General features: G+C 46.3%; 1 protein-coding gene across 1 annotated transcript in view; it reads left to right on the forward strand.

The window, feature by feature from the left end:
* SNX10 (sorting nexin 10) overlaps positions 1–25,617 on the forward strand; it is a 314,131-nt gene that overhangs the window by 272,601 nt on the left and 15,913 nt on the right. Inside the window, exons 4-6 of the mRNA XM_086941694.1 lie at positions 8,992–9,078; positions 10,130–10,230; positions 11,944–12,042. Of these exons, the coding sequence (XP_086797820.1) occupies positions 8,992–9,078; positions 10,130–10,230; positions 11,944–12,042 (287 nt within the window). The remainder of the gene's footprint in view (positions 1–8,991; positions 9,079–10,129; positions 10,231–11,943; positions 12,043–25,617) is intronic.

A 25,617-nucleotide genomic window follows, 5' to 3' on the forward strand; every position in this document is an offset into this window, starting at 1 on the left:
TAAGGAACTGGGGTTGGAGGTTGTTTTCCTTCGTACTGATACCTGTTGTGATATTATGTGGGTGTTGTTTAGGTGTCCAATGTCTGCCATCTTTGTGCAGTTTTGTTTCTAACTGTATGTGCCCAAAGACTTTGGACTTCCGAAATGAGCACATGAGTCCCCTCTATGAAGTAGAAATACGTGGCCTTATGGGGATAAATCCGAACTGACAAGTTGGCGAGACATGTTAAAAGGGAGGACTGTGGAATTTTAGTTTACGGGCTGAACATCATCTGCGCCAGCTTGTCACCCACGTACAGCGCGCACAACGGCCATTTTGGTATCATGGTCTCCCTGTCCGCGATCTATCGCCAGCGCGCCCCTCTGACCCAGCAAGCATCCTCCGCGCATCCTGGCTCCCCCTCCCTCCCTCTCATGAGCCTAACCCTTCTGCATGACCCTGTCCTTGGGAGTCACGCCTGCGCCTGACCAGCACCTCCTCTCCTCCCATGAATGCCCCTCTGTTGATAAACCTTATGACCCCTTACCCCGTGTCCGACTGTCCACACAGGTCCGAGGCCATCGCCTAAGCCGGGAGATACCATTTACTGCCCCTCATTGTATGGAGTCGCCCCTCTTCAAAGGACACACTGTTGATCAGGGCCTCCCCACCCCCTGGGATATGATCAGGCGCACACATCCTAAGACTTGGCGAAACACTCAGCTGCGTGATGGCCCCCTCCTCTTATCAATCAATCAATCAATCAGTGACATTTATAGAGCGCGCTACATACCCGTAGGGTCTCAAGGCGCTGGGGGGGGGGGGGGGGAGGGGGGGGGGTGCCGCTACTGCTCAAACAGCCAGGTCTTCAGCTTCTTCCTGAAGGAGAGGTGGTCTTGGGTCAGGCGCAGGTCGGTCGGGAGGGAGTTCCAGGTCTTGGCGGCCAGGTAGGAGAAGGACCTTCCTCCTGTAGTCGCTCTTCGGATGCGGGGGACGGCGGCGAGGGCGTGGTTGGCTGATCGGAGGTGGCGTTTGGGAGCGTAGAAGTTGACTCGGCTGTTGAGGTAGCTCGGGCCTTGGTCGTGTAGGGCTTTGTGTGCGTGGGTGAGGAGGCGGAAGGTGACTCTCTTGCTGACGGGGAGCCAGTGGAGGTCTCTCAGATGTCCGGAGATGTGGCTGGTTCGTGGGATGTCGAGGATGAGTCTGGCTGAGGCGTTTTGGATCCGCTGGAGTCTCATCTGGAGCTTGGCGGTGGTGCCGGCGTAGAGGGCGTTGCCGTAGTCCAGTCGGCTGGTGACGAGGGCCTGGGTGACGGTCTTCCTGGTCTCTGTGGGGATCCACCAGAAGATCTTCCGTAGCATGCGTAGGATGTTGAAGCACGACGAGGAGACGGCGTTGACTTGCCTGGACATGGAGAGGGAGGAGTCCAGGATGAAGCCCAGGTTGCGTGCATGGTCTGTCGGTTTGGGTGCGGTGCCCAGGGCGGGAGGCCACCAGGAGTCGTCCCAGGCGGAGGGTGAGGAGCCCAGGATGAGGACCTCCGTCTTGTCCGAGTTCAGCTTCAGGTGGCTGGTCGTCATCCACTCGGCTACCTCTTTCATCCCTTATCAGCAGGTTGAGGACCTCTATTGTGAAGGTATATGGGGGTGGGATTGACACGAGGATTATGGGGATGTCTTTTTCCTTACTTCACAATGTTATGATTGTAATAAAGAAAGGTCACATGCCATAAACCAGTGTATAAGAGGCCAGGCCTCAGAGAGGCTGTTAGAGCACCTCGAGACGATACCTTGTTGTCTGATCTGATGTGTTCTGCTCCGTCGGAATAAAACTTCTGTTTCCTGCCTTCTGGTCTCCGGCGCCTGCCTCATTGCTTGGTAATTTAAATGGTACAAAGGCGGTTAGCGCCGGGCAAATCTTGAGAAAGGTCATAGCCCTACCCTATTTCACATATGTGCATGACACACTAGCCATGCTAATCTAAGAAGTCTTTCCATGTTACTTTGTAAGTATTCTCATCACCCTCCTGTGAGAAGTTGGCCCGATATGCAGTGCTCACTATTCTAGTGATCACTATGCATCGGTCCAAACGACCCTTATGGTGATTGGTTGTAAGTCAACCTTAGACCAGCTATCCTAGTAGCGTGGATACGAGCAGTCTTCGGGCTAAACTCTAGAGGGCGTGTTAAGCCAGCTGTTATACCATCACATACCCCTTGAACACCAAGTGAAAGGACACCACACAAGTGTTATGAAAATAAACAGTGTATTTATTAGAATCACAACAGCCCTGTACTCTTTATGAGGACAGGGTACTAAGCACACAACGAAACTCTTAGGAAAATACTTTAAGTGCACAATCAATACAAGTGCCCGAGGGCACGGAAAGTTTAGTGGTCTCGGGCGGACCCGATAAGGCAAGTCGGAAGCGGTAGGGACTCAGGACCCTTAAATAAGGAGGCTATGCGGGCACCAAAATGCCGAAGTTACCTAGCCCAAGGGCTGCGGCTGCACAAGTCTTTACAGACGTCGGGAGTCCTCGCTGACGAGCCAGGAGCCGGAAGGAAGGAGTTGCTGGCCGGCGACCAGTGGAGATTGTTCGTAGAGATCCAAGCCTGGATCAGAGATGGATGACACCTGAAAGCAGAGGGGACCAAGTTCGTAACTACTAGCCAGTAGTCAGAGGGTACCAGGAGGGCACCGGATGATCGTCACCTCGACTAGGTGAGTGGGCGACGCTAGGCTCTGCAGTCTCACGGACCAGGAGGCGTTGTCGGCGACCAGGATGGAGGTGCGAGCTGTCCCACGAAGGTTGATGCTGTCGGCGTCGCTGGGCCCAGGATTGGGGCAACAAGCCTTGGCAAATTTCAGGGCCACGTGGTTGGCCTAAAATGGCGTCTTGAGTGGACCAGGAGGGTCCGGGGTGCTCCTCTCTCAGAAGGGAGCAAAGGCCAGTCTGGAGCAACCAGACCAGCAGCGTTGGTTGTCGGGTGTCGTCAAGAAGGTCACAAGCCAGCGGCTAGTAACCAGACAACGTGTTGAGCGGCAAAAGCAGAAGGGCCCCACGCAGATCGTGGAGATGCTGGGAGGCTGCACTTCGGTGCTGGAGCTGCTCAGACTCTGGGCTTCTCGAACCCCAAAGCACTCACCAGAGGATCCCTCGGCGGTCGTACTGGTTTAAGAAATCGTGCAGGTTCTGATGATGGCCGGTCCCTCGAGGTCTCGTCGCACCCACAGATCTCAGCTGAGCTGGCGATGTGGGTAGAGGTCAGAGGTGCCAGGGAAGCCGGTTCTCGTCGAGCTGGGCAGTCGGATTCCTGAGGAAGGACTTGCAGCAAACCGCAGAGTTCTTAGATTGTGCCTGCGGATGCAGGGTGACTACTCCTTAGCCACAAGGGAGAAATCTTGAGAAGAAATCGAGAGTTCCTTTCGTAGAAAGTATTCTTGATTCAAAGATGATCTGATTTGGAAGGGTCCCCGCTCCTGCCTTTATCCTAAAGAAAGGGGTGGGTACTTGACTAGGTCCTGCCCTAGGGGTGGGACCAGGAAGGGGGGTGGTTACACCCCTCTCCCATTGCCGGACTTTCCCCAGGTCAGGGGCTGGGGTGCCCCTGGAACTGGTTCTAGCCGGCAGATGCGTAGTGAGCACCGGGGTGCCACTCCGCAGTCACCTTCCTGTAAAGCCCTGCCTACCCAGGATACACAAAACCCTGTCTGGGATGGTGCGAACACCGCCCCGGACAGGAAACCCTTTGTCCAAGCGCTCCTCGCTGGAAGGACTCCCAGCAGCAGGAGGTCAGACTCGTGTCTGTGGTGGCAGCATCCATTTTGTGGAGCTGAGGCTTCAGTTAACTTTAACCGGGGTTCACAGTTACGTACATGGCGTGTCCCTCTAGAAGGGCGGAATGCTAACCCCGTCGCCAGTATTGGTGAGGGGTCAGTATCCCGATTCGTATGACACCTTACTCGACATGTCTTGATAACGCGATACCGAAGTTAGCGATATGGTATGCGTTATCATGGAACAGCCATTGGGTCTTGGTTCCGCAAGCTGCAACCGGGCTCGGCTCGTGCCAGAGCCCAATTCACACGATTCCACGCACTCTGTCTTCAGGATTGTCAAGGCCTGCCATAGGAGTGACTGATAGGAATTCGGGTGTCCATTTGAGGGTTAGATATAGGTATACTATACCTAAAGCAACGGGCAAGTACGCCACGTTGCCCCAGCTGTCGCGCAGCCAGTTGTGTCAGATTTAGATGGCCATCCAGGGGTGGCATAATACATGCTTCAGCCCCTGGTAGGCCCTGGGTACACCGACGCCCTGAGTTACAGGGTCTAACAAGGTGGCCCAGTTCCAATTGGGTAATGCACCTGAGGTACACATCAATTTAGCGAGAGAACAGCTAGGCTGTGGGTCTGATTGGCAGGCCCACAGCCCGAGAAAGTCGTAAACCAGTGAAACAAAAGCAAAAAATCTGGGTGATCATAGGATTGCAGACCCTACTCTCCTACACCTCCTTCAATAGATAATTTATTTGACAAATTCAAAGATCATTTTCTTTGAAACACAGAAAAACAAACCAAGAGAACTCAATCTCAGAAAAACACCATCAGCCTCGTTGTTGGAAAGGACGGGTAAGTTACCATTAATGGAGTGGCCTCATCCGGTTTCAAGAAATACCCAAGACACTGACCAAGTGAATTTCTCGTTATGTCCGGAAGAAAGGCAGTACCGTAAATTCTAGGTTTCCGGAGGCCCATGTTCTTGATATTGGATATATTAATGAAATTATAATTTTCTCGCTGGTGAAGGAAAATCTTTAGAGTTCAGACCAAGCCCTTTTGTCTTTATAGCTGTCTGGTGCGGTAGCGCGTATTGTTCCATGTCTGGGTTAGCAGATGGTGTAGGCTACCATCCATTGACAACCACATTTCTGGTCTTGACCTCACTCTCCAGGTTTGCGTTGACAACTTGCAAACGTTTTCTGGTTGAGCATTTCAACTTCATGTTGGTTGCAAGATACTGCTTAGTAGAGGCTCTTCAAACCCATTGTGAATTTAGCTCAACGTGTTTCATAAGATTGCTACTAGCCCAGTCATGAAAATATATATTTACAGCAGGCACTTTTATATTCAGCTCTTGCAGACTTGTTTGTTTGAAATACAGTATTTTGGAGTGACCCATCGTCTTTCCACCTGATCATCAAACGTTGAATGCCCCTGGAATGGTCTTCTTCTGTTTTAGATATTGAGATGGAGAGGACCCCACCTGAATATCACTTTTTATTTTTTATTTTGGGGGTTTAACGCTTGAAGATGGTTTGCCAAACGTGGATGGAGACATTTTAGGCTCTGGAACAATCCCTACTCAGTGGACAACTCCAAGGGAATGGAAACCTTATACACTCCATTACTCCTTGTGGTTTCAGCCTCAAGGTTATTGGCCACGAGGACTTCTTACCTCAACTCAGTCTTATAAAGGCCAAGCTATTAAATGAAATCAGCAGTCAGTCAATTGCTAGTAGTGCCTGCCACCTGAGAATGGACTTGTTACTTGTGGTGTTTGTTACCGTGGCCACTGGTGGAAAAACACTTTTGTGAGTAAAAAGAAATTCAGCAACTTTTAAGCCAAGATGTACAGCAGAAAGGAGTTTGTCCCACCCAATATGGGGACCTACTCGGAGACGTGAGCGTGAAATGGTTCAGCTAGATGTTGGATAATAGCTGGAGAAACTGAGAAAATTAATGAAGCCACTCGTTGCCAGTGGCCTCATGGGTTGGCTGCGAGTTTTTACTAACAAGTCTCTTGTTTGTCCCGAAACACAACCCCCACATACGCATTAAATGCAGAAGTAACCAGTTTTTTTTTTTTTTACCGTCAATATTTATTTTATTTTGGAGGATATCCTCAACCTCCTTTATATAATCAATCTCTGCTGCTCGTGGCTTTCGGCCATGCACACAAGAGATTGTGTAGCTGCTTCAGCTAGGCACTGTATCTAATCGCTCATGCACCCAGCCCCTATAATGCACGAACTTTGGTCGTGCCCAGTGGAAATTGGCCTCTGGGCATATGCCTAGCCCCGTCTACCTTTGCCTGTGCACAGCAGCATTGATCTCCGGGCTGTGTTGTCCTCAGGGCTTCCGCCATTCCCTGCTCACAACCACTGAACCCCTAATTGCTTGGTGCAATCACACATGTGACCCTGTCCACATAGCGTTTACCAGCCCCCATGTCCACATTATGTGAATTTACGTTTTTTGATTCTTTATTTTTCACTGTGATCTAGCAGAAACTTGTCGCGGAAATTTTTAATAAATAATGAATTTTCCCAACTTCTTCAACATGTACTCAAACAATTAGGCCCATACCCCAATCGTTAATTCTCGTTTTGTGTCCCTTCTCCTTTGGATTACCTTACAAAGCTGCTACCATTTACCATTTCTTGGGCCTCCGATGGGTCATGTGTTGAGATAAAAGGGACTAGAATAGTCAGGGAATGAACAATTATCCTAGGAGGACCTGGAATAGATAATTGTTCACTTCACACTAATGACTTAGCACCTTTATCAGCCATTAGTATGAAATCCTTGAGACAAGAACTATCACCAAAAGAACGAGACCGAATCGATAGAGATAACATTTATCTAATGCCTCAAGAATACAGATAGTGACAGAAATACAGTTAAATACAGTTAAAATCTGATGTAATAACAGGGTTAATGCAAAGAAAACCACACAGTACATGAAATTACAAGTTCAGTGATGCTTATACAAACCAATTGCTGTTTTTCAGAATCTGTCCTCAAGTAATCGAGTTCTGTCCGTTATGCAGCATCGATCTTGCCACATCAGGAGTCCGATAACCTCTCAGCCGAAAGGTTATTTCCCGCAAACGCTTTACAGCCAGCAATGGCGCAGGATGAAGTCCCAGTTCGCAAGAGTTCAGTTTGTCAGTCTATACCACTCAAAATGAGTTGTAAGGGACAAGCAAAGGAAAAACTTATGATGGCGGGTTTTGGTACACTTGGCATCCTGATGTGGGCACTGCCGCAACAATTTTGTATTACTTCCATTCAGAGTCCCCGGTTCCATGGGCTTGAGTGTGGGTCTGCGGTCCCCCATTTAAAGAGGAAAGAATTTGCTCCTTAGCCTGGGGAAGCGGGGGGAGGGTCTCTTTAAATGAATAAATAAATAAAACACAAGTTTTGTTCCTTTAACTTTCCTTGCATCTGTGTCCTCGGAACTATCAAGAGATACGATCAAGAGATACAAACGTCTCTAGCTGATTATCCCTTTGATGCCCTCCTAACACCTTTTTGTAATGCAAATAGATCAATCAAACATTGCTGAACAGATGTACACCATGCCACTTAATTGCACTATTGTGAGTAAAGGGCTAGTGCCAGGGCACGTTTGACGTCATTCCGTTAAGCAGTTGTTTCGGGCAAACGTTCCTATGGGAGTTTTGTTCCACCTCTATAACTCCCCTCTCCCAACTTCCACACGGATCAGCACGCATCTTGCCATGGGAACATTTACAGCTAGATTCATTATTGTCCCGTTTTGCGAGTCCTTAATAGCGATTATTAAGGAATCGCTATTAAGGACTTGTAAAACGGGATTCATGTAGGAATCGCTAAATAAATTGCGATTCCTACACATTCCTTATTAAGGATGCGATTTCAAGGGTGCCAGGGGTGTCCAAAGGACACCCTGTAGCACCCCTGTAATGAAAATGTAGACTGATGTTGCGCACACACATGTCCAAAGGACATGTGTGTGTGTGTGTAACATACAACTGAGAAAAATGCACAAAATGCAATTTTCTCAGTTTTCGCTATTTACCACGAAGTCAGAAATAGCGGCCAAAAATAGCGAATTCGCAATTTTTAAATGCTTCTTTAATTGCATTTAAGGAATCTCTAATTGAGATTCCTTAAATGCAATTATTCGCAAATATGCGATTTCTAAAAATGCGAATTTTGCATTTGGGATGATGAATCCCAAATGCAAAAATAGCGCTCGCAAAGGGCCAGATTCTCCGAATCTGTCCCTTTGCGAGCCGTTTTCTGCTTGATGAATCTGTCCGTAAGTGGACAAACTGTGTACCTAATTTAGCGCTGATTCATCTAGATTCACTATCGTTATAAGCAACACCAAAAAGAGTTTCATTAGAAACTCAGTGGGGGGAGTGGGAGGGGATGGTGCGTGCGTGTGTAACCATGACCTTCTGTTACCCAGTGTTATGCTGCTATTATCATGTGCATTATTACTAAATTGTCAGTGAAGTCCTTTAATACTCTCTCCGAAGCAGGAGCGCTAGATAAAACTGCTAAATTAATATATAAAATACACATTATCCCTTCAGTCACAAAGCGTAAACCTATGGAACTGCCTTGGGCCGGCAGTTTCTATCGAGGCAGAGTTCAAACGTGCCATTACAGGGTGAAAATGTGCTTGTCTCCAAGCCTACAGGTTCAAAGGCACTCGAACTGCAGTACTGTCCTCTACATTTTTTCTCCAGTTATTTTCCCCTTGACCGGGTCCCCTGAAGCGGTCTAAACGCATCACAAGCGCTGTACAGAAAAGTAAAAGAAAGGGAAAAAGTAATTTTGTGGCAATGTTTTAACTTTTTCAGGGTAACTGCCTTTTGTCGAGTACCTCTACAGGCACTGTTGATAGCAGTTAATTCACTGTGTCTATAATTGTTCTTATCTTTGTGATATCTGAAGTCTGTGTTTGGAAGGGCAAACCCCGTATTTCTATTGGGAAGTTCCGCGTTGCCTAAATTGAGAAATTCCATTCCATTGCAAGACAGCGCTTGTGACCTGCGGCAAAACCATGGTCCTCGGCGGAGGGAGGGGCCGGGGTTACAGACAGGCTATTTAAGCTTCCTTGCTTGTGAGTTTACTTCCGCAAATCCGGGGCAGCAGAACCGCTGTGCACGCTTTAGTCACGTCTCTGGGGAGCAGCTCGGACCCTGACCTGTCTGTCATGCCGTTACAGGAAGAGATACGAGTCTGGGTGCGAGACCCGCAGCTACAGAAGGAAGATTACTGGCACTCGTACATAGACTACGAGATTTGTGTTCACGTGAGTAGACTGCACGTTTCAATTCACAATTGAACTATTTTGATTACTGATCAGACTATGGAAAGGATGTGTATTTTTGTATCTATTTTGTGTGGCACTTGTCCACAATTAATTCACTGGAAGGTTTACGTGAAGTGAAACACTATCCCGTGTTGTATATTGAAGTCCACGCTGGGCATGGCTTTAGGACCTGGGTAATATTACTTTTATGGCATCGCCTAATAGAAGGCTTTTCTTGCAGGTGAGGGGTGATCGCTCATGCGTGCAGATGTAACTGACAAGTTTAATACCTTCATTTGCAGTCCTCTAATCCATTACATTTCCCCAAGTAGACTCACTTAAAGAGTGTAAACTTTCAAGGTTAGGGTTTCATGGGTATAAAGGCTTACTGCTGCAGAGTTTTAACTTACTTTTTAAAGTTATTTTTTAAAAACAGCCTCCTCTATATTGCGTTTGAAGCACTTGGAGACCGATACTCAATAAATGAGTACATCTGTACCACATGGGTTTATGAGTTTGCGTGGGTGTGTTGACTCATCCTTTTACAATTCAAAGGTTTCCAGGTTTCGTCTGGAACTAAGTAGTAATTACAGGTTTCCAGGGTACACTACTGGAAAACGTGTGAATTGAATTCTCGTATGAGCAGATATGCAAAAAGAATGTTGCTCATGCGACATTTTCCAGTATACGTGATAACTTTTTTTTTCATTTCTCAGTGAGTTTTCCCCTCTGGAGAACCCCTCTCCCTGAACACACCTGCCAGTTTTACAGGTGTGCCTTTCAAATTCGCACCCTGGAAAGAGATTTACTCTTCAGGAGTAAACTGTCAACCTTTTCCAGTACAAAACAAAGCTATTTGTAGATTAGCATTGCTCCTGCTTATAGCTATTTCAATTGTGTCCTATATACAAAGAACAACCCCCAAAGCTGTTTGTGTCGTTGAAACTGAATGTGTTATTATGGTATGCCTGCAGGTGTGCTCAGATACAATGCTTGTTTTTCCTTTAACCTTGTTTTAATATTGAATCTTGTTTCTGAATCCTCTCTGCAGACGAACAGCATGTGCTTTACGCTAAAGACCTCTCGTGTTAGGAGGCGGTTCAGAGAATTTGTGTGGCTGAGGGAAAGACTTCAAAATAATGCGCGATTTATGTGAGTAGTTTACAATTTCTGGCTAATTTGGTACTTCACAGAAACACGTCCTTGTCTCCACACTTGTGTTTTTGGTCACATCCGCTTGACCTCAACACACTTGCCGCCAGCTGATGTGGGTTGCTCAACATTCATGTGTCCTAAATAATGTGCAGGTGAAGTTGAATACCTTTTTAGGAGGCCACTTCTGCTAGTAGTGTGCTCACTGAAAATAAGATCAAGTAGCCAATCTCGACCTTAACCTCATGTGTTCCTTGGGTGCACAATCACAACTCTTTGACATTTTAAGGGTTCTGACCTATGCATGCTTGATTTCAAGTGACTTTTATATGAAAGCGTTAGATCCATGCAATGTGTCGTCTGCCTCTGAATGTTATTCCTATGACGTGCTGTGGCGGTTAGTCAGATTTTGCTTTCAATTCAAGGAAGTCCTAAAGCCCTGGTATCTGCTCTCCACTTGATAATAGTTTTAAACCTGTCGTCTTTGGGAGCAGCTGGAATTCTCCGCCTGGTGTGTTTTTGTGCCGCACTTTGGGTGTGTGGTGGAGGGCTGTTGCCTTCTAAAGAAACTCTTACAATTTGAATTCCCTATGAAATGTCTTAATTATTCTTTTTTTTTTTTTGCGTCTCTTGCATGTACACTTTTACCTTTTAATCCCTTATTGGAGGACATTGACCATCTGGTACTCCACCACTGCCCATTTAGGTTTATAGTGCTATTGATTTATTTATATATATATATTGATTTATGGATTGCATCTTATTGGTATTGCTCCTCTGGGTCTTTTTGAGATTAAAGTTAAATAGTTAAATTAAAAGTTGTAGTAAACTTTATTGGTGCGTGTTATTTGTGAACTTTCCCCGGCTTGTGGCATAGCGATGTATGATGCTTTTCAGCTGTGGCCGTATCATTATTGAGAAGTCTGTATCTCGGATCATTTGTGTCTTCTGTAAGCATGGGCATGTTTCCAGATCCTGGGATATAGCTATTCTGGTCTAACAGGTTGCTGCAAATCTGTGCCCTAAGCCTGTTTACACAGTACTATAGTTTGCTCCGATATTGTAGTTAATAAGAGTTATTTGTTCCTACATGATGTCAGTTCTGAATCAGACTTGGTTTTATTTTCTAGGTCAGCATCGAATTATATGTACATTTTTGACGTGTTCAACAGTGGCAGTTATACTGTTAAAACACATTCACAGTCGGTGTTAACTGGTACGCTTGGAAGTCTGAGCTTAGATGCCAAGGCTTGTTGATGCGAGAGGTCTGCAGTGCTTTGCCAATCACACGTAGGTTTGCTTCATTAACAGCAATCCCAGGTCACTCGGGATCCTTTCACTCGCATTCTGCCCTGGGCTGAAGGTTCGCTCTCCTAGAATGACTGAAACAGCTTTTGAATGTGTTCAGTAGAGGTCCTAACCACAGTCCAACAGCAGCAGCCATAATGGAATGGGGTACTCCTTGCCGCTCTGCAAACACAGTTATCATGAAGTCATATTCCTTGCCATAGATTTAAAAGTTGGTAATGCATACTCTAGCAGATTGACAAGTAATCCTTCAAATACAGACCTCTAAAATGCATTTACTAATGGGTTTACAGACGTCAATGTGAAGAATATTTATGAAATCTGTTAACAATTATATCGTATTTGGCTACGTTTAGTAATTGACTTGCTTGTTTCTGATCTGTTCCTTTTTTTTCTTATTTAAAGCGAATTACCAGAACTTCCTCCCAAGTCACCGTTTTTTAAACTCGGAAATGCACAACAGATGGACGAACGACGGCAAGGCTTGCAAAGCTTCCTTGAGAAGTAAGTGTGCATGACATTCAGGAAGACAACTGGGGGCACTACAAACTATGCGTTGTCTTGTATGGGAGAGCCATCTTGTGGTTAAAAGCATGTATTGAAAATAAAACCCGCATTCACTTCATTCCTTTTAATGTTGCTTCAGCTTGTTTTGCAAACAGTTTCGGACACTTCTGATCGTTTCTGAAATAGTGCCGCTCGCATTTTACTCACAGTTCATCCCTCTTCAGTTTTAACGTGAGACTGATCTAAAAAGCCATTCACGCAGTGTTTCGAAAAGCGTTGTCATTTCTTTTTTTGTTAAAGCAAAGCATTCCTGTGATTTGATAACGTGATTTAGTGGTATAATTTGCAAAAAGCTGCCATCGTGTTTAAGGTAGTGGACCAAGGTAAACCGCCAGTGCTACAATTAACTCAAATGTTTTTAAACTGAAATACCAGATTGCAAATCCTTCTGGGCACCAAAACAAAGTTGGAGCAATTTTGCTGTGGACTACCCCTTCGGCCGTCACCTACCCAGCCGGACATTGGGCAGACTTTACTTCGTCTCTCCGTCATACTCTCCCTCCTACCCCTTTACTCCTCCCACTTTCTCCTTTACGCTCCATTTATACCTCCTCTTTGCTCTCTGTTTTCTCATTGAGAACTAGCCGCTTGACTGTACCCGGTGGAGCTACCTGATAGGTATAGAGGAGATGGGCTGTGGACTTCCCCCTCGGCCGTCACCTACCCAGCCGGACTTTGAACCGACTCTTCTTCGTCTCTTCATCCATCCTTTCTCCCTCCTATTCCTTTACCCCACCCCCTTACCCTTCTAAGCTCCATTTACTTCGTCTTCCGACGCTCTTGAAATGTTTTCTTGGAACTGATGTAATTTTGTGGATCCTTATGTAAAGCGCTCTGATACCTCCTGGTCTAGACAGCGCTATATAAAATTCAAATAAATAAATAACATTTTAAAAAGTGTGGTTTTTGACTGGGCGCTAGTTGAATTGTCATCTTATTGGGTCATGCCTATTACTGCAGTGTGGGTCACCCAGTAGGATACAAGGAGCTGTGGTAGAAAGTGGAGGTGAGCGAGCCACAAAATTAACGAGAGAGCAGGTCTAAAGAGCCTGTGAACGAGCCGAGGCGTGGAAATATCTGGCATAAGTCTCTTGAAAATGCAGAAAAAGGTGTATTTCATTAACATGCAAAAGCATTTACCCTTGTTATATCTTATTATATAACCGCATTGATAGGTGTTTATATTAAAAGTGAAAGTTTTTAAACTGAAACCTGGAACATTCATGCCCCCAAGCTTTTGACGACAGTGCCATCAGTGAACTAAGAGGCAGGTCAGTCGTCCTGTGCAATGTAAATCGTTCCTCGATTCTTATGATATATGGCGCAGCATTATATACTTTTAAATCAAACATGAGTTTTTTTTTGTACTGCTCACGTCCTGAACTCACATATTTGAAAGCTGCACTACATCCATGCTGCCCGTCCAAAGCGCAGAGATACCCCTCCGGGGGTTGATTCAGGCGCTATATAAATATATAAATATATGTGACAATGAAGAAAAAGGAGGTTCAGTGAAATAAAGTATTTGCTTAGGGTCACACAATTTGCTCGCAGGGCAGCCAGGATTGATCACACATTTTTAGTTTCACCCTGTGTAGTTCAGCCACTATCTTTTCCTGTATTCCATTTTACATCAAAGGTTATTGCTTTGTCTTAGCCTCATCCATGCTGGTGACTAGCTCAGCTCGTCATGGAGTACAGTTGAGCTGCACTCATGACGAGCTGAGCTTGTCACGGCCGTTGGAACGTTCGCACGCGGGGGTAATTACCCCACTGTGCTGAACGTTCTTAAAACGGGTGCGGCCGTGATGAGCTCAGCTAGTTATGAGGGCAGCTCCGCTGTGCCTCATGACGAGCTCAGCTAGTCACCAGCATGGGGGCGCTGCGCCCCACCCCCCGCACAGTGGGGGGGAAACACCCCGCAGCGAAGGGGTTAAATTATTGGTGCACAAGGTTAGAACATGGCAGCAAAAGGAAACCACATGTAAGCTCTGCTTGTTTTTGGCTCGAGGGTCCAAGAAGACATTAAAGTAAGTCAGATCTAGGAATCTAGCTTACGACTTGCCTGAGTTTTCAAAGGCTCTCCCACCTCTAGAACAAAGTGGTTCCCCCTTAGTGCATTGTTGTTCGACTTTTCACCAGACTGATATGATAAGGTGGTGGAGGTTATCGACCTCTGCTGACAACAAGCTCCACAGTGCTGCGGATGATGTCTCCAGAATGGAGTGCACTTTATTGGTACTGTGTGATTAACTGACTCTAGGTACTACATACCTGCAGGCTTTAAAAATGTAACAGTGTAACCTCTTCGCCGCTTGTTCACACTGGACTCTTTTTTTTTTTTTTTTTTTAAGTCATCACAGTTGGGTTTAAGATGCCTCTAACCAAGGAAAAACGTGTATGAGCATATTAAAAAATGGAACCATGGATTGTAGGGCATTATTAAAATGTTAAGATAGTTTTGAGGAAAACCTTCGGTCTCAAACATGGCTTTTAACCCTGGTGCTAATTTTACTACCTGGATCCTTATCTAACAATGAATAAAAGCAAGCAGTTTAAACACACACCGAAATGGAGACATGTAAATAATACCCTTGTAGCGTGCCCACAGTTCACAAGAGTGTTTGTAACTATGATTGACTTACACAATTGGACCGTGACCATTTCCCTACTTGGGCGATGACCTAATGATTGAAATTCGAGTTATAGGACCAGTATACATTAAATGGCATCCAAGAATAAAATGATAAATGTAAACGTAATGTTCCTGCAGGACTCTTCCTATTTGTCAAGTGAATGCCACCATGTGCTGCTATAACCTTTCCGCAGCATTAGGCAGGATCCGTCACGTGCACCAGAGTCTATTAGCTCTCGATATGTGTGCCAGTCGTCAATATTTACAAGTGTGCATGTTAAACATAAAAGTTCGTTTCTGGGACATTCTATTGAATCCAACTATTAAACCCTGTGAAGATGTTATTAAACGTCTCTTCAAAGGGGTTCGTTTAATTGGTGTATTTTTAGTCCGGGCTTGTGATTCTTCTAAATGCAAATCTGAAATGTGACTTCTGTGCCTCGATTATTCATCCAGATTTGTTATCATGGTCCGTGTCTGATTCAGATCTAGTCTCAGCAGCCCCTTAGACTGATGTTTTCTAAAAATCTGCAGATTTGGTTGGCTTCTCAAATGCAACTGCATTTGGTTCCAGAGCTGGGAAGTAACATAAACAAAACTTCTGCTTCCCCCGGAAGCTTTAAGAATTTTTGGAACCGATATTTTTTTCGCTAGTGCTGATCGAAGAACTTTTTGTAGGATGGGACCACGAAAATGTTTTCTTGAGAAAATCTGGAACTGTGTGATCAAGGGCTTTATGTGCTGTACAGAGCGCCTTAAATGCTGCTTTATTTTTATCGGGGAGCAATGTAATTCCTGTATTGCTTTATAAACTGTTTTAAACTATCTAATGTTCCTAAGGAATCGGCCAGCTGCATTCTGAAGTTATTGTACAAAGCTTTGTTGCACCCCCATTTAAAGGGCATTGCAGTAGTCTAACCTCGATAGAAACTGTTTTTTGCATTTAGTAAAAAATAAACGGAATAACCTTATTCCATGTTTTTAAAATGAAGACGCAAGAAGGCTGCAATTGGTTAGTCTGATCTATGTAAGTACGTTTGGAATCAAAGATGATACCAAAATTCCTTACTTTCAGTACTGGCTTTGGGAGGGGAGTGAGGTGTGTGGCCACCATGCATTATTCCAAAAGGAGGGCTCCCTTCCAAAAAGGAGCACCTTTGTCTTCTCGCAATTAAGTTTAAAACATTGTGTACTCATCCATTTGAATATTATGGTCATACAGTTGTTGAAATAAGAGGCCACTTCCTCCATGATACTAGTAATAGACACCACAATTTGGGTATTGTCCTCATAGGAGGTTGTCGAGAATCCCAAAAAATCTGATCAGTTTGACAAGAGGAGCCACATAAATGTTAAATAACGTGGGACTTTAAGAAGACCCTTTTGAAATGCCTCAAGGTAGTAAACAAGCATTTACAATGCAACGGTTTCGCCTCTGGAAAAGTTAGAGCTATTGGCATTGTAAATGACAAAATTTGTATTTGTGTTGGTTTTGAAAACAGATAAATAAATGGCATTGTCATTTACATTGCCATTAGCTTAATCTCTCGCAAATGTGAGACCTATTGTACCCTACGGACGAGCTCAGCAGACAGCAATTACTACCACACACACACACACACTCGGAGCCACACACCCAAAGCCACACACACACACACACCCAGAGCCGCACACACACCCACACACCCAGAGCCAGCCACACACACACCCAGTGCCAGCCACACACACCCAGTGCCAGCCACACACACCCAGTTCCAGCCACACACACCCAGTTCCAGCCACACACACACACCCAGAGCTGCACACACACACACACCCAGAGCCGCACACACATACACACACACCCAGAGCCGCACACACACACACACACACCCAGAGCCGCACACACACCCAGAGCCACACAGACACACCCAGAGACACACACATGCACATGCACACACACCCAGAGCCACACACACACACACCCAGAGCCACACACACACACCCACACACACACCCAGAGACACACACACAGAGACACACACACACACACACACAGACACACACACACACACACACACAGACACACACACACACATACACACACACATACACACCCAGACACACACACATACACACCCAGAGCCACATACACACACACCCAGAGCCACACACACACCCAGAGCCACACACACACATACACACACACCCAGAGCCACACACACACCCAGAGCCACACACACCCAGAGCCACACACACCCAGAGCCACACACACACCCAGAGCCACACACACACCCAGAGCCACACACACACCCAGAGCCACACACACCCCCAGAGCCACACACACCCCCAGAGCCACACACACACCCAGAGCCACACACACCCAGAGCCACACACCCAGAGCCACACACACACACACCCAGAGCCACACACACACACACCCAGAGCCACACACACACACACCCAGAGCCACACACACCCACACCCAGAGCCACACACACACCCAGAGCCACACACACACCCAGAGCCACACACACACCCAGAGCCACACACACACCCAGAGCCACACACACACCCAGAGCCACACAAACACCCAGAGCCACACACCCAGAGACACACCCACCCAGAGACACACACACACCCAAAGACCCCCCCACACACCCAAAGACCCCCACACACACCCAAAGACCCCCACACACACCCACACCCAGAGCCACACACACCCACCCAGAGCCACACACACCCACCCAGAGCCACACACACCCACCCAGAGCCCCACCCACCCAGAGCCACACCCACACTCAGGAGAGCAAGCACAGCGAGGGGGCAGGGAAGCAAGCACAGCGAGGGGGCAGGGAAGCAAGCACAGCCAGGTTGCAGGGAAGCAAGCACAGCCAGATTGCAGGGGAGCAAGCACAGCCAGGGGAAGGGGAACCAGGGGGCGGGGGAGCAAGCACAGCCAGGGCGCGGGGAAGCAAGCACAGCGAGGGGGCAGGGAAGCAAGCACAGCGAGGGGGCAGGGAAGCAAGCACAGCGAGGGGGCAGGGAAGTTAGCACAGCCAGGTTGCAGGGAAGCAAGCACAGCCAGGTTGCAGGGGAGCAAGCACAGCCAGGGGAAGGGGAACCAGGGGGCGGGGGAGCAAGCACAGCCAGGGCGCGGGGAAGCAAGCACAGCTAGGGGGAAGCAAGCACAGCTAGGGGGCAGGGAAGCAAGCATGGGCAGGGAAGCAGCACAGCCAGGGGGCAGGGAAGCAAGCAAAGCCATGTTTCCAGTGCTTGGCTATTCTGAGCAAACCATTGGTATCCCGCCTGCCACTCAAACGAAAACAACTACCAGAATACCTTAAATAGCTAAATGAAACATCAGAAGTTGAAACATTATGTCCTGACTACACGAGAGAGGCTGCAATTGTAACTGTGAGGGACAAATACCACTGAACTGGGAAGAAGACGGCGAACAACTATAGTGGAGGAATAACAACCTCGTACACTACTGCATACCACTGTGCTTTGGATCCAGGAACACCACAGGCTTGGACGCTACTTCAGAAATGCCACAGCACAGAAAGAATAACATTACCTAATGTACTTGTGTAATGTAGTTGGTGCTCATGTAAAGCACTCCAATACCTACTTTCGCGTTATTTAAAACTGCCCAAAAATAGAAGTGGGGTTGAAGTCCTGGCAACGTGTTACAAATGCAGTTCATTAAAAAACGTTTTGTCTTGTTATTGAGCCGCAGAAACAGCCAGCCTCGAGGAGCAGCTTCAAGCATGGGGAGTAACTGTGACGGTGAGTAAGCTGTTTTCTGGGATAGTTCTTTAGATGCTTACCGTGCCGCGGGGACGGGGCTTCGTGATAGGAGAATAAAGACTCTGCAATGGACAGAGGCTGGTAATCTATAAGAGCGACATACGTGGCATTGTGTGAGGGGTTGTGCACGAGGTGACTGACTCAGTGAAGTCCGTGAAGGGAGCAGGACTTTGTGGCCATTTGAGGATCGGAAAAGCGAACGCCATAAGTGGACTGATTGGGGTTGTAATAGAAGGCTTTCGGCACTACAAAGGGGAACGTACTCAACGGGGCATTGGGTTAAGGAGAAGTGGACTGTTCTATGAAGAAAGCGGGGTTGGGGAGTAGGTGAGACGAGGTTTTCAGGCTGTGGGCTCCCTGGAGCAATTGTTTGACGTGATCGTTAGCGAGAGCAGGACAGAGAAGAGCTGCAGGAGGAGAGCTGCGGGCAGAGGGAAGGGGGGCCACGCACGACAACAAACCGAGACCACAGGACACCCAGATGACAAAAACAAAGTCAACAGACACGAAGAACAGTACACAGAGATGACAGGACACAGACAAGACCTACAAAGTAAACAACCAGAAAACAAAGACAAGCCACGGACGTACAAAATGCCGCTTACCTGCTAGCAAATCAAGGAAACTGAAATCGCGCAACCCACCCCTGCAAAACACACGTCCAAAACTGCCAAAACATGCTGAGAAAAAAAAAAACATCCACCACCGCCGCATGACGTTCTAAAAGGGGCAGAATGAGAGAAAATCTACAGAACGCCCACGAATCTGCTCTGAGATTAACGGACAGATCTCTCTTCCAATGGCTAGCCTCCATTTATGGAGCTAGCCAATGGAAGAGACAGGCGGGACAAAGCCCCGTACTGCTAAACAAAAGATTTCGCCTGCGCGAACAGTGCTGCACAGTGGACGCCAGGCAAAACCTATAAAGGCTCAGAAGTGTAATCGCCAAGAGAGACTGCTTGCTCCCTTTCATTGAGAAAGGAGCATAGCAAGTTGAGAGCGGAGCCCACAATTCCTCTCTCGGCCTGTCGTTTCAGAACAGAGTGGCTCACAGTTTCAGTAGTTGTAATACTTTAAGGAGGTAGGTGACGCAGAACTGTGGCCGAAGGGGCCGGTCTTTGTCACTTACTAGCTCAACAGACTTTGCTCTAGAGCAAGAGATGAACACAAGGAGGCAGCAAAAGATGGAAAAACGAAACAAAGGGTGAAAGTAGGGATGAAAAAGACCCTGAAAGAATGAGATAAAGAGTGAGAACCTGAGGTTGGATTAAAGAGGCCTGAGGTTGGATTAAGGAGGCATGAGGTGGAATCAAGATTAAGACGCCTTGGTATTCGACAGCCCCGATATTAGGTAGTGCCGCTGTGGACTTCTGAGCAAAACTTAAGGCCTGGGCTCTTATGTTTTGACAAATTAAGCACTGCAGTTACAATTCAGAATGAATATCGCAATGGCCAGTATGAGTCCAGTTATGGTAGTAAAGCTGCAAGATATGTAAATTAGAGCAGAAGACCGTATCAATGAAACCATACACTTTTGTGAACTTTAAATTTCTTTTATGCATTTAAATACCGAATGAAAAACTGTTTTTCAATCACTGAGTGGACTTTTAGGGACAGACTCCTTCATGACACCATCAAATGTCTATCAAGGACTCTTTTTTTGGTATTTTTACGTCAGCCTTTCCAGCTTCAAAAACACTTTATCGTGTGAGAGGTCGAGGCTTCCTCACTCTGATTCGAACTTGTGACCTTGATCACAGCTTAACTCTGAGGCGAGCAACGACCCCTCTGAGCCCATCTGCAGGCACTGCATAGGGGTCTGAATCATGTCTGTGCCACGGTACATTTGAGGTAACGAAAGAGTAGTGGAGTAGGTTTTATTCATTTTGACTCTATGGTTGGAGGGAACGCATCTAACCTAGCCGCCTTATCAGAATTTCAGGAAGTACTTGGCGAAGGAATGAATGCGATTTGTAATTGAGGGTTAGTCTTGCTTTATACATTCCCGAGTCTGCACCGATCCAGACTATTACAGTATTAAATGAAAACAACGTGGGATTCATTGTGTGTTCAACAGAGGGCACCAGAACACTGCTGCAGGCTTTTATTTTTCAGCATTCAGGTGATCAAACTATAAGCCACAGCACACATAGAAATCCTAATTCGGCAGTACAGTGAGTGCCACAGTTTAGTGATTTGGCTAATATAAGAAATTTGCCAGCAGTATGCTTCTCGCCATACAACATGCTGTGTGTATACTCGTGTGGGGCATTAATTGTAACTACATTTTTGAGTCTATACATTGCCTTTTATGACATTAAACATTTTGAACAGCCGTTTGTAAAAAAATGTATATATAAATATAAACATTAAAAAAGAAATAGTCATAAGCATGAGAAGATACTTCTGTTCGTTGTTTTGCTTTCAAGAGATGTCTGTAGTGTAAGGGCTCACTGTCGACATCAGGTGTTAAATGCAGGCTATTATGTGCAAACAAGGCAAGGCCAACTCAGCCATTCATCCTTTTGAGGTCGATAACTGGGTTTTCTTAAATTAGTTAACAGTAGCCACTGTTGTTTACAGCACTTAGGAATGGTAAAAAAAAAACCTGCTGTTTGAAGCGGTATTAAACAAACGTTATTCTGTTATTGAGACAGTCTTCAAATGATTGAAGGCTGATGAACTTTTTCTGAATGTGCCGTGCAGGCGACGGGAGTGCTTACTCTTTTTTTCTTGGCAGGTGAAGTTCGCAAAGGTCACTCTTGACGATTAGAATACCTTAGCTTACTGCAAGAGTAGAATGGATGCCCTGCATTCAGTGTGCTGCAAACTCTTCACTGCTAAGGCAGGCCTGCAGCAAGGTAGTCATGTAATAAAGGTTGGGGCCACAGCTAAAAAATAGCATGTTAATTGTACGCATGTCTCGCCGCCTTCGAGAGTTTATACACGGACACTCATCAAATCAAATAGTCCTTTTTATAGCGCAATCTACCTATTTTGTAACACAGCGTGCTCCTCCAGTGCAGCGTAATTCAAACAGCTGAGTTTCCAGCACCTTTAATTCTTTTTTTTTATTTCCAATTTTATATAGTGCAAACAAGATCCAAAAGGGTATCTGAGCGCTTTACACAGGAACAGCTACTACTGCACACAGGCAGTTTACATGCAAACAGTTACTAAGGTCATAAGGTAAATTTAACAATTTGCGTAGTTTAATGTAAGCTTCACACACATGAACATAATGGTTGGTACTTTCTGGAACACTTGATAGGTTTGTCAGTGTATGAGATAATGGAACAATTTCCAAGAGAGAACTTTTAACTCTTGCCTATTTAGCGGTGCAGTTTTCTTTCCTTAAAAAAAAAAAAAAAAAAACAATCAGTCAAACCATTAAAATGACACTTTAGCGGCAGGACCCCCTGCATTTTTTTGTAATGAAAGGGAGTGGACAAATAGCCAAACTAAGCTTTACAAAGGGAACCACACTGTGTCTTTAAGCTGCACAGGCCATCCTTCCCGCGCCACAGACACTTCTTTGGTAGTTAAGCCCGTTCCTTTGCCGTGCCCATGTTCATATTATTTTAACTACATTTCAGTCAGATTTGTATTCCAGTTTCACATTATTTCATGCCTTCACCCTATGTAAAATGCCTTCCATTTGTTAAGAAAATAACTCCGAGAAAGGAACCTCATGAGAAGAGAGGAAACCTCCCTCATAGGTTAGGAACATTGTCAAAGAGCCTCCTAGGAGTCTGCTGCTGGGTCTCGGTCGAAACAAAAACCTATGAGAGCTGGCGACTCTGGCTGCATACCCTGCGACCATTTGTTACCACTAATCTCCATAAAGGTTTCAAATAAAGGAAGAAAAGTACACGCACAGCCATATTTCTGCCAAATCTGATGGATGCTGAGGAATACGATGATCAAGAGGCCAAGATCCAAATCTTCGACACCAAGATTTCCTGCTTCGAAGAAGGGCGCACAAGTTGTTCAAAGCTGAAGGTCTTAGTGTTGACATACTAGTTGCCAAAGGGATGTTTTAAGCAAATAGACAAAGTCAGAAGATATCCATTTGTGGATGTCAGCCTCTAGCTCTTCACCTTCTCAACAGTTTGTTGTGCTTGACTGCTCTTTTGAAGCAGTAGTTGCTTTTTTTGTTCAGGACAGATCTGCAAAGTAACTCTGTGGTTATGTCAGTTAAGTATCCATTGCTTCGGATCGATGTCCTTCTCAGTGCCATCTTAAAGCAGCCAAAATATTATCACTGTCTGATCCAAGATAGGTGTCACAACTGCCATAACCGTGAGGTTTCATATGTCTCCTAAGCAGATTGACCTCACTTTTTTAGTTGGGTACCAGCATCTCATTCAACTTGTCTTTGGAAGCCTCTTAAAGTTAGTACGAAGTACTTACTCGCTTATTCATCTGCATCTAAATACCTCTCTGAAGTGAATTAGAGCTGAGGAAATACAACTGGAGAAAAGACAGGACACCGATTTTAAGGGGCAGTGCCAAAAACTGGGAACGTGAAAGAGGGGGTAATAACAGAAGGGAATGTCCATGAAAGGTAGAGGGGCCACGGTGAGATAAAGTATAGGAAAGCAGGACTAAAGAGTCACAAACAGAATCTTGTATTTAAGGACATAGGGAAGCCTCGACTGACCTGGTCAGGAACCCAGGGAAGACCAGATCGGGAGGGGCGAGGAGGAGGTGTAGACCGAATAGGAGAGCGAACCATTGAGAAATGTCTTGATGGGAAATGAAATCTGGAAACAAAGTTGATATTAAAATGGAACCGAGTTGAAGGGTTAAGTAGGTCTCGATACAAAAAACAAACACAAATGGCTGATAAGGCGAATCCTCCATAAGGAGTGTTAGAATTGGGGGTCTCTAGTTGGCACAGGTAGGTACTTGTGACAAATAGGGACCCTCTTCTCTAGTCAGGATAAGGGGATTACACTCCTAAAATAACCCCATCTCACCCCCTTGGTAGCTTGGCACGAGCAGCAAGGCTTTATCTCAGAGGCGTTGTAAGTTAAGCATTTGTGACCACATACAGTAACCCAGTGACAACACTACAAATGGACACCACACAAGGTTTTATATAAAAAATAATACGTATATTTTATATAGAGTTACCATAAGACCAATAAACAACAAAAATAATCCACAGTACTATTAGATTTCAAGAGTTCTGGTTAAAAGGCTTAACTCAAGGTTCTGTGAGAGTCTGTAGCCCGGTCTGGCTATAGCGTTGTTGAAATAAAACAGAGTCTAGCAAATCCAGCGGACCGCGTCGGTACGGGCCCACTTAAATGTCGACAGACACGGTCACAGTACCTTTTACTTGAGGCGGCCGGCACGAATGTGCGAGCTGGTTCCGGTGTTCGTCGCGGTGCAGAAAGGAAGCGTTGCAGGACGTGTGCGGTGCAGGCAGCGGCCCGTTGACAGAGGCGGTGGATCCAAGGCGTGCGTTGCAGGGCGAGACAGTGCTTCGATTCGGTGCTTGCAGCTTGCGGGGCGGCGACAGAGCCGGAGTTCGGGAGCTGGCGTCGATCAGTCCGGATAGCAGTGCGAGTCGGTGCTCAACTCCAGTGCGTTCACAGGACTCAAAGTCAGCAGCAGTGACCGCGTCGGTCAGATCAGTACGAGTCGGTGTAGCGAGGTGCTGCATGTCGCGGAGTCCACCAGTCGCGGTGCAGGCAACGGCTCGGTGACTGAGTCGGTGAGCTCAGAGCTTGCGTTGTTCGAGGCGGTCGTTACTTGATGCAGTGCCTACAGGACACCGGGCCGGTCGTGGGAGTCTATCACAGCTCCCTGCCTCTGTAGCCACTGAAACAGCGTTTCCCGCAGCAATCCACAAAGGCTGGTGAAGTCTACTGGACCTGAGACTTTGGTCAGAGGGCAAGGTCTCTTCCAAGCCCTTGGAGATCTTTTCACAAGTTGAAAGTAAAGTCTACAAAGTTCTTTCTCCTCTCTTTGGCAGTCAGGCAACTACTGCAGGCCAATCCTCCAAGCAGCACTTCAGCTTGGGAATAGTCTCTCCTTAGTTTCTTCAGGTTCCTCTCCTCAGCTGAGGTTTTGTCTTGTAAGTCCAGAAGTGATCTAATTTCTTGGGATCAGGGTCCCAATATTTATACCCCAAAATCCTTTGTTCTCTGAGGGGAGAGGGGCCTGTGCCCAGTCCAAACCAGTTCTGAAGCACTCTGTTTACCAGACTTCTCCTTTCCTTTCACAGTGCAGGGCAGGAACATCAGACGCCCCACACGAGGTGGAGCCAGCATTGTGGAAGGGAAGTACAGCTCTGGAGCACTTTGTTAACAGTCTTCCTTCTCTTCTTTCAATGTGCAGGGCAGAGACATCAGACGCACCATAGGGGGTGGAGCCGGCATTGTAGAGGGAAGGCCCAGCCCTATTCAAGGTTCAAGTGCAACTCCTCCCTCCCATCTAGATGCAGATCTCTCTATTCACCACTGGGCTGACTCAACCTGTCACTTGGAATCCCCCAGACCTGTCACTCACAAAACCAGACAAAGGAATACACAACCTCGCAGAGGCAGGCTTGAAAGGTTAGGCAAGCAAATACCTACTTTCTAAAAGAGGCAGGCTTGAAAGGTTAGGCAAGCAAATACCTACTTTCTAAAAGTGGTATTTGCAAACACAGAAATTCGAGTTTAGTATGCCTGGACTCAGAATGATAAAATACATCTTTTAGTAAACTGGGTTTTAACATTCTCATGTTCTCGGAGTTAGTTAGGATTATAAAATGTAATAATTCTAACAGCCCATTCTGGCCTATGGAGAACAGGTAGCCTTGCAATAGTAAAAAACGAAAATGGCTATAATTCACTATTGGGACATGCCGCACACACCAGGGCATGTCCTACCGTATACTTACAATGTACCCTGCCCTTGGGCCTACTATAGGGGTGACTGATTTGAAGAAAAGGGAAGGTTTAGGGACTAGCAAGTGGGTGCACTTGCCCAGTCAGCATGACAGTACCAGACTGCACGCAGGCTCTGCAATGGCAGACCGTAGACACATTTTTACAAGGCTGGTTCTGTGGGTGGCACAACCAGTGCTG

This window comes from Lissotriton vulgaris, chromosome 10 (genome assembly GCF_964263255.1).
Source record: "Lissotriton vulgaris chromosome 10, aLisVul1.2, whole genome shotgun sequence".
NCBI classification, from domain to species: Eukaryota; Metazoa; Chordata; class Amphibia; order Caudata; family Salamandridae; genus Lissotriton; species Lissotriton vulgaris.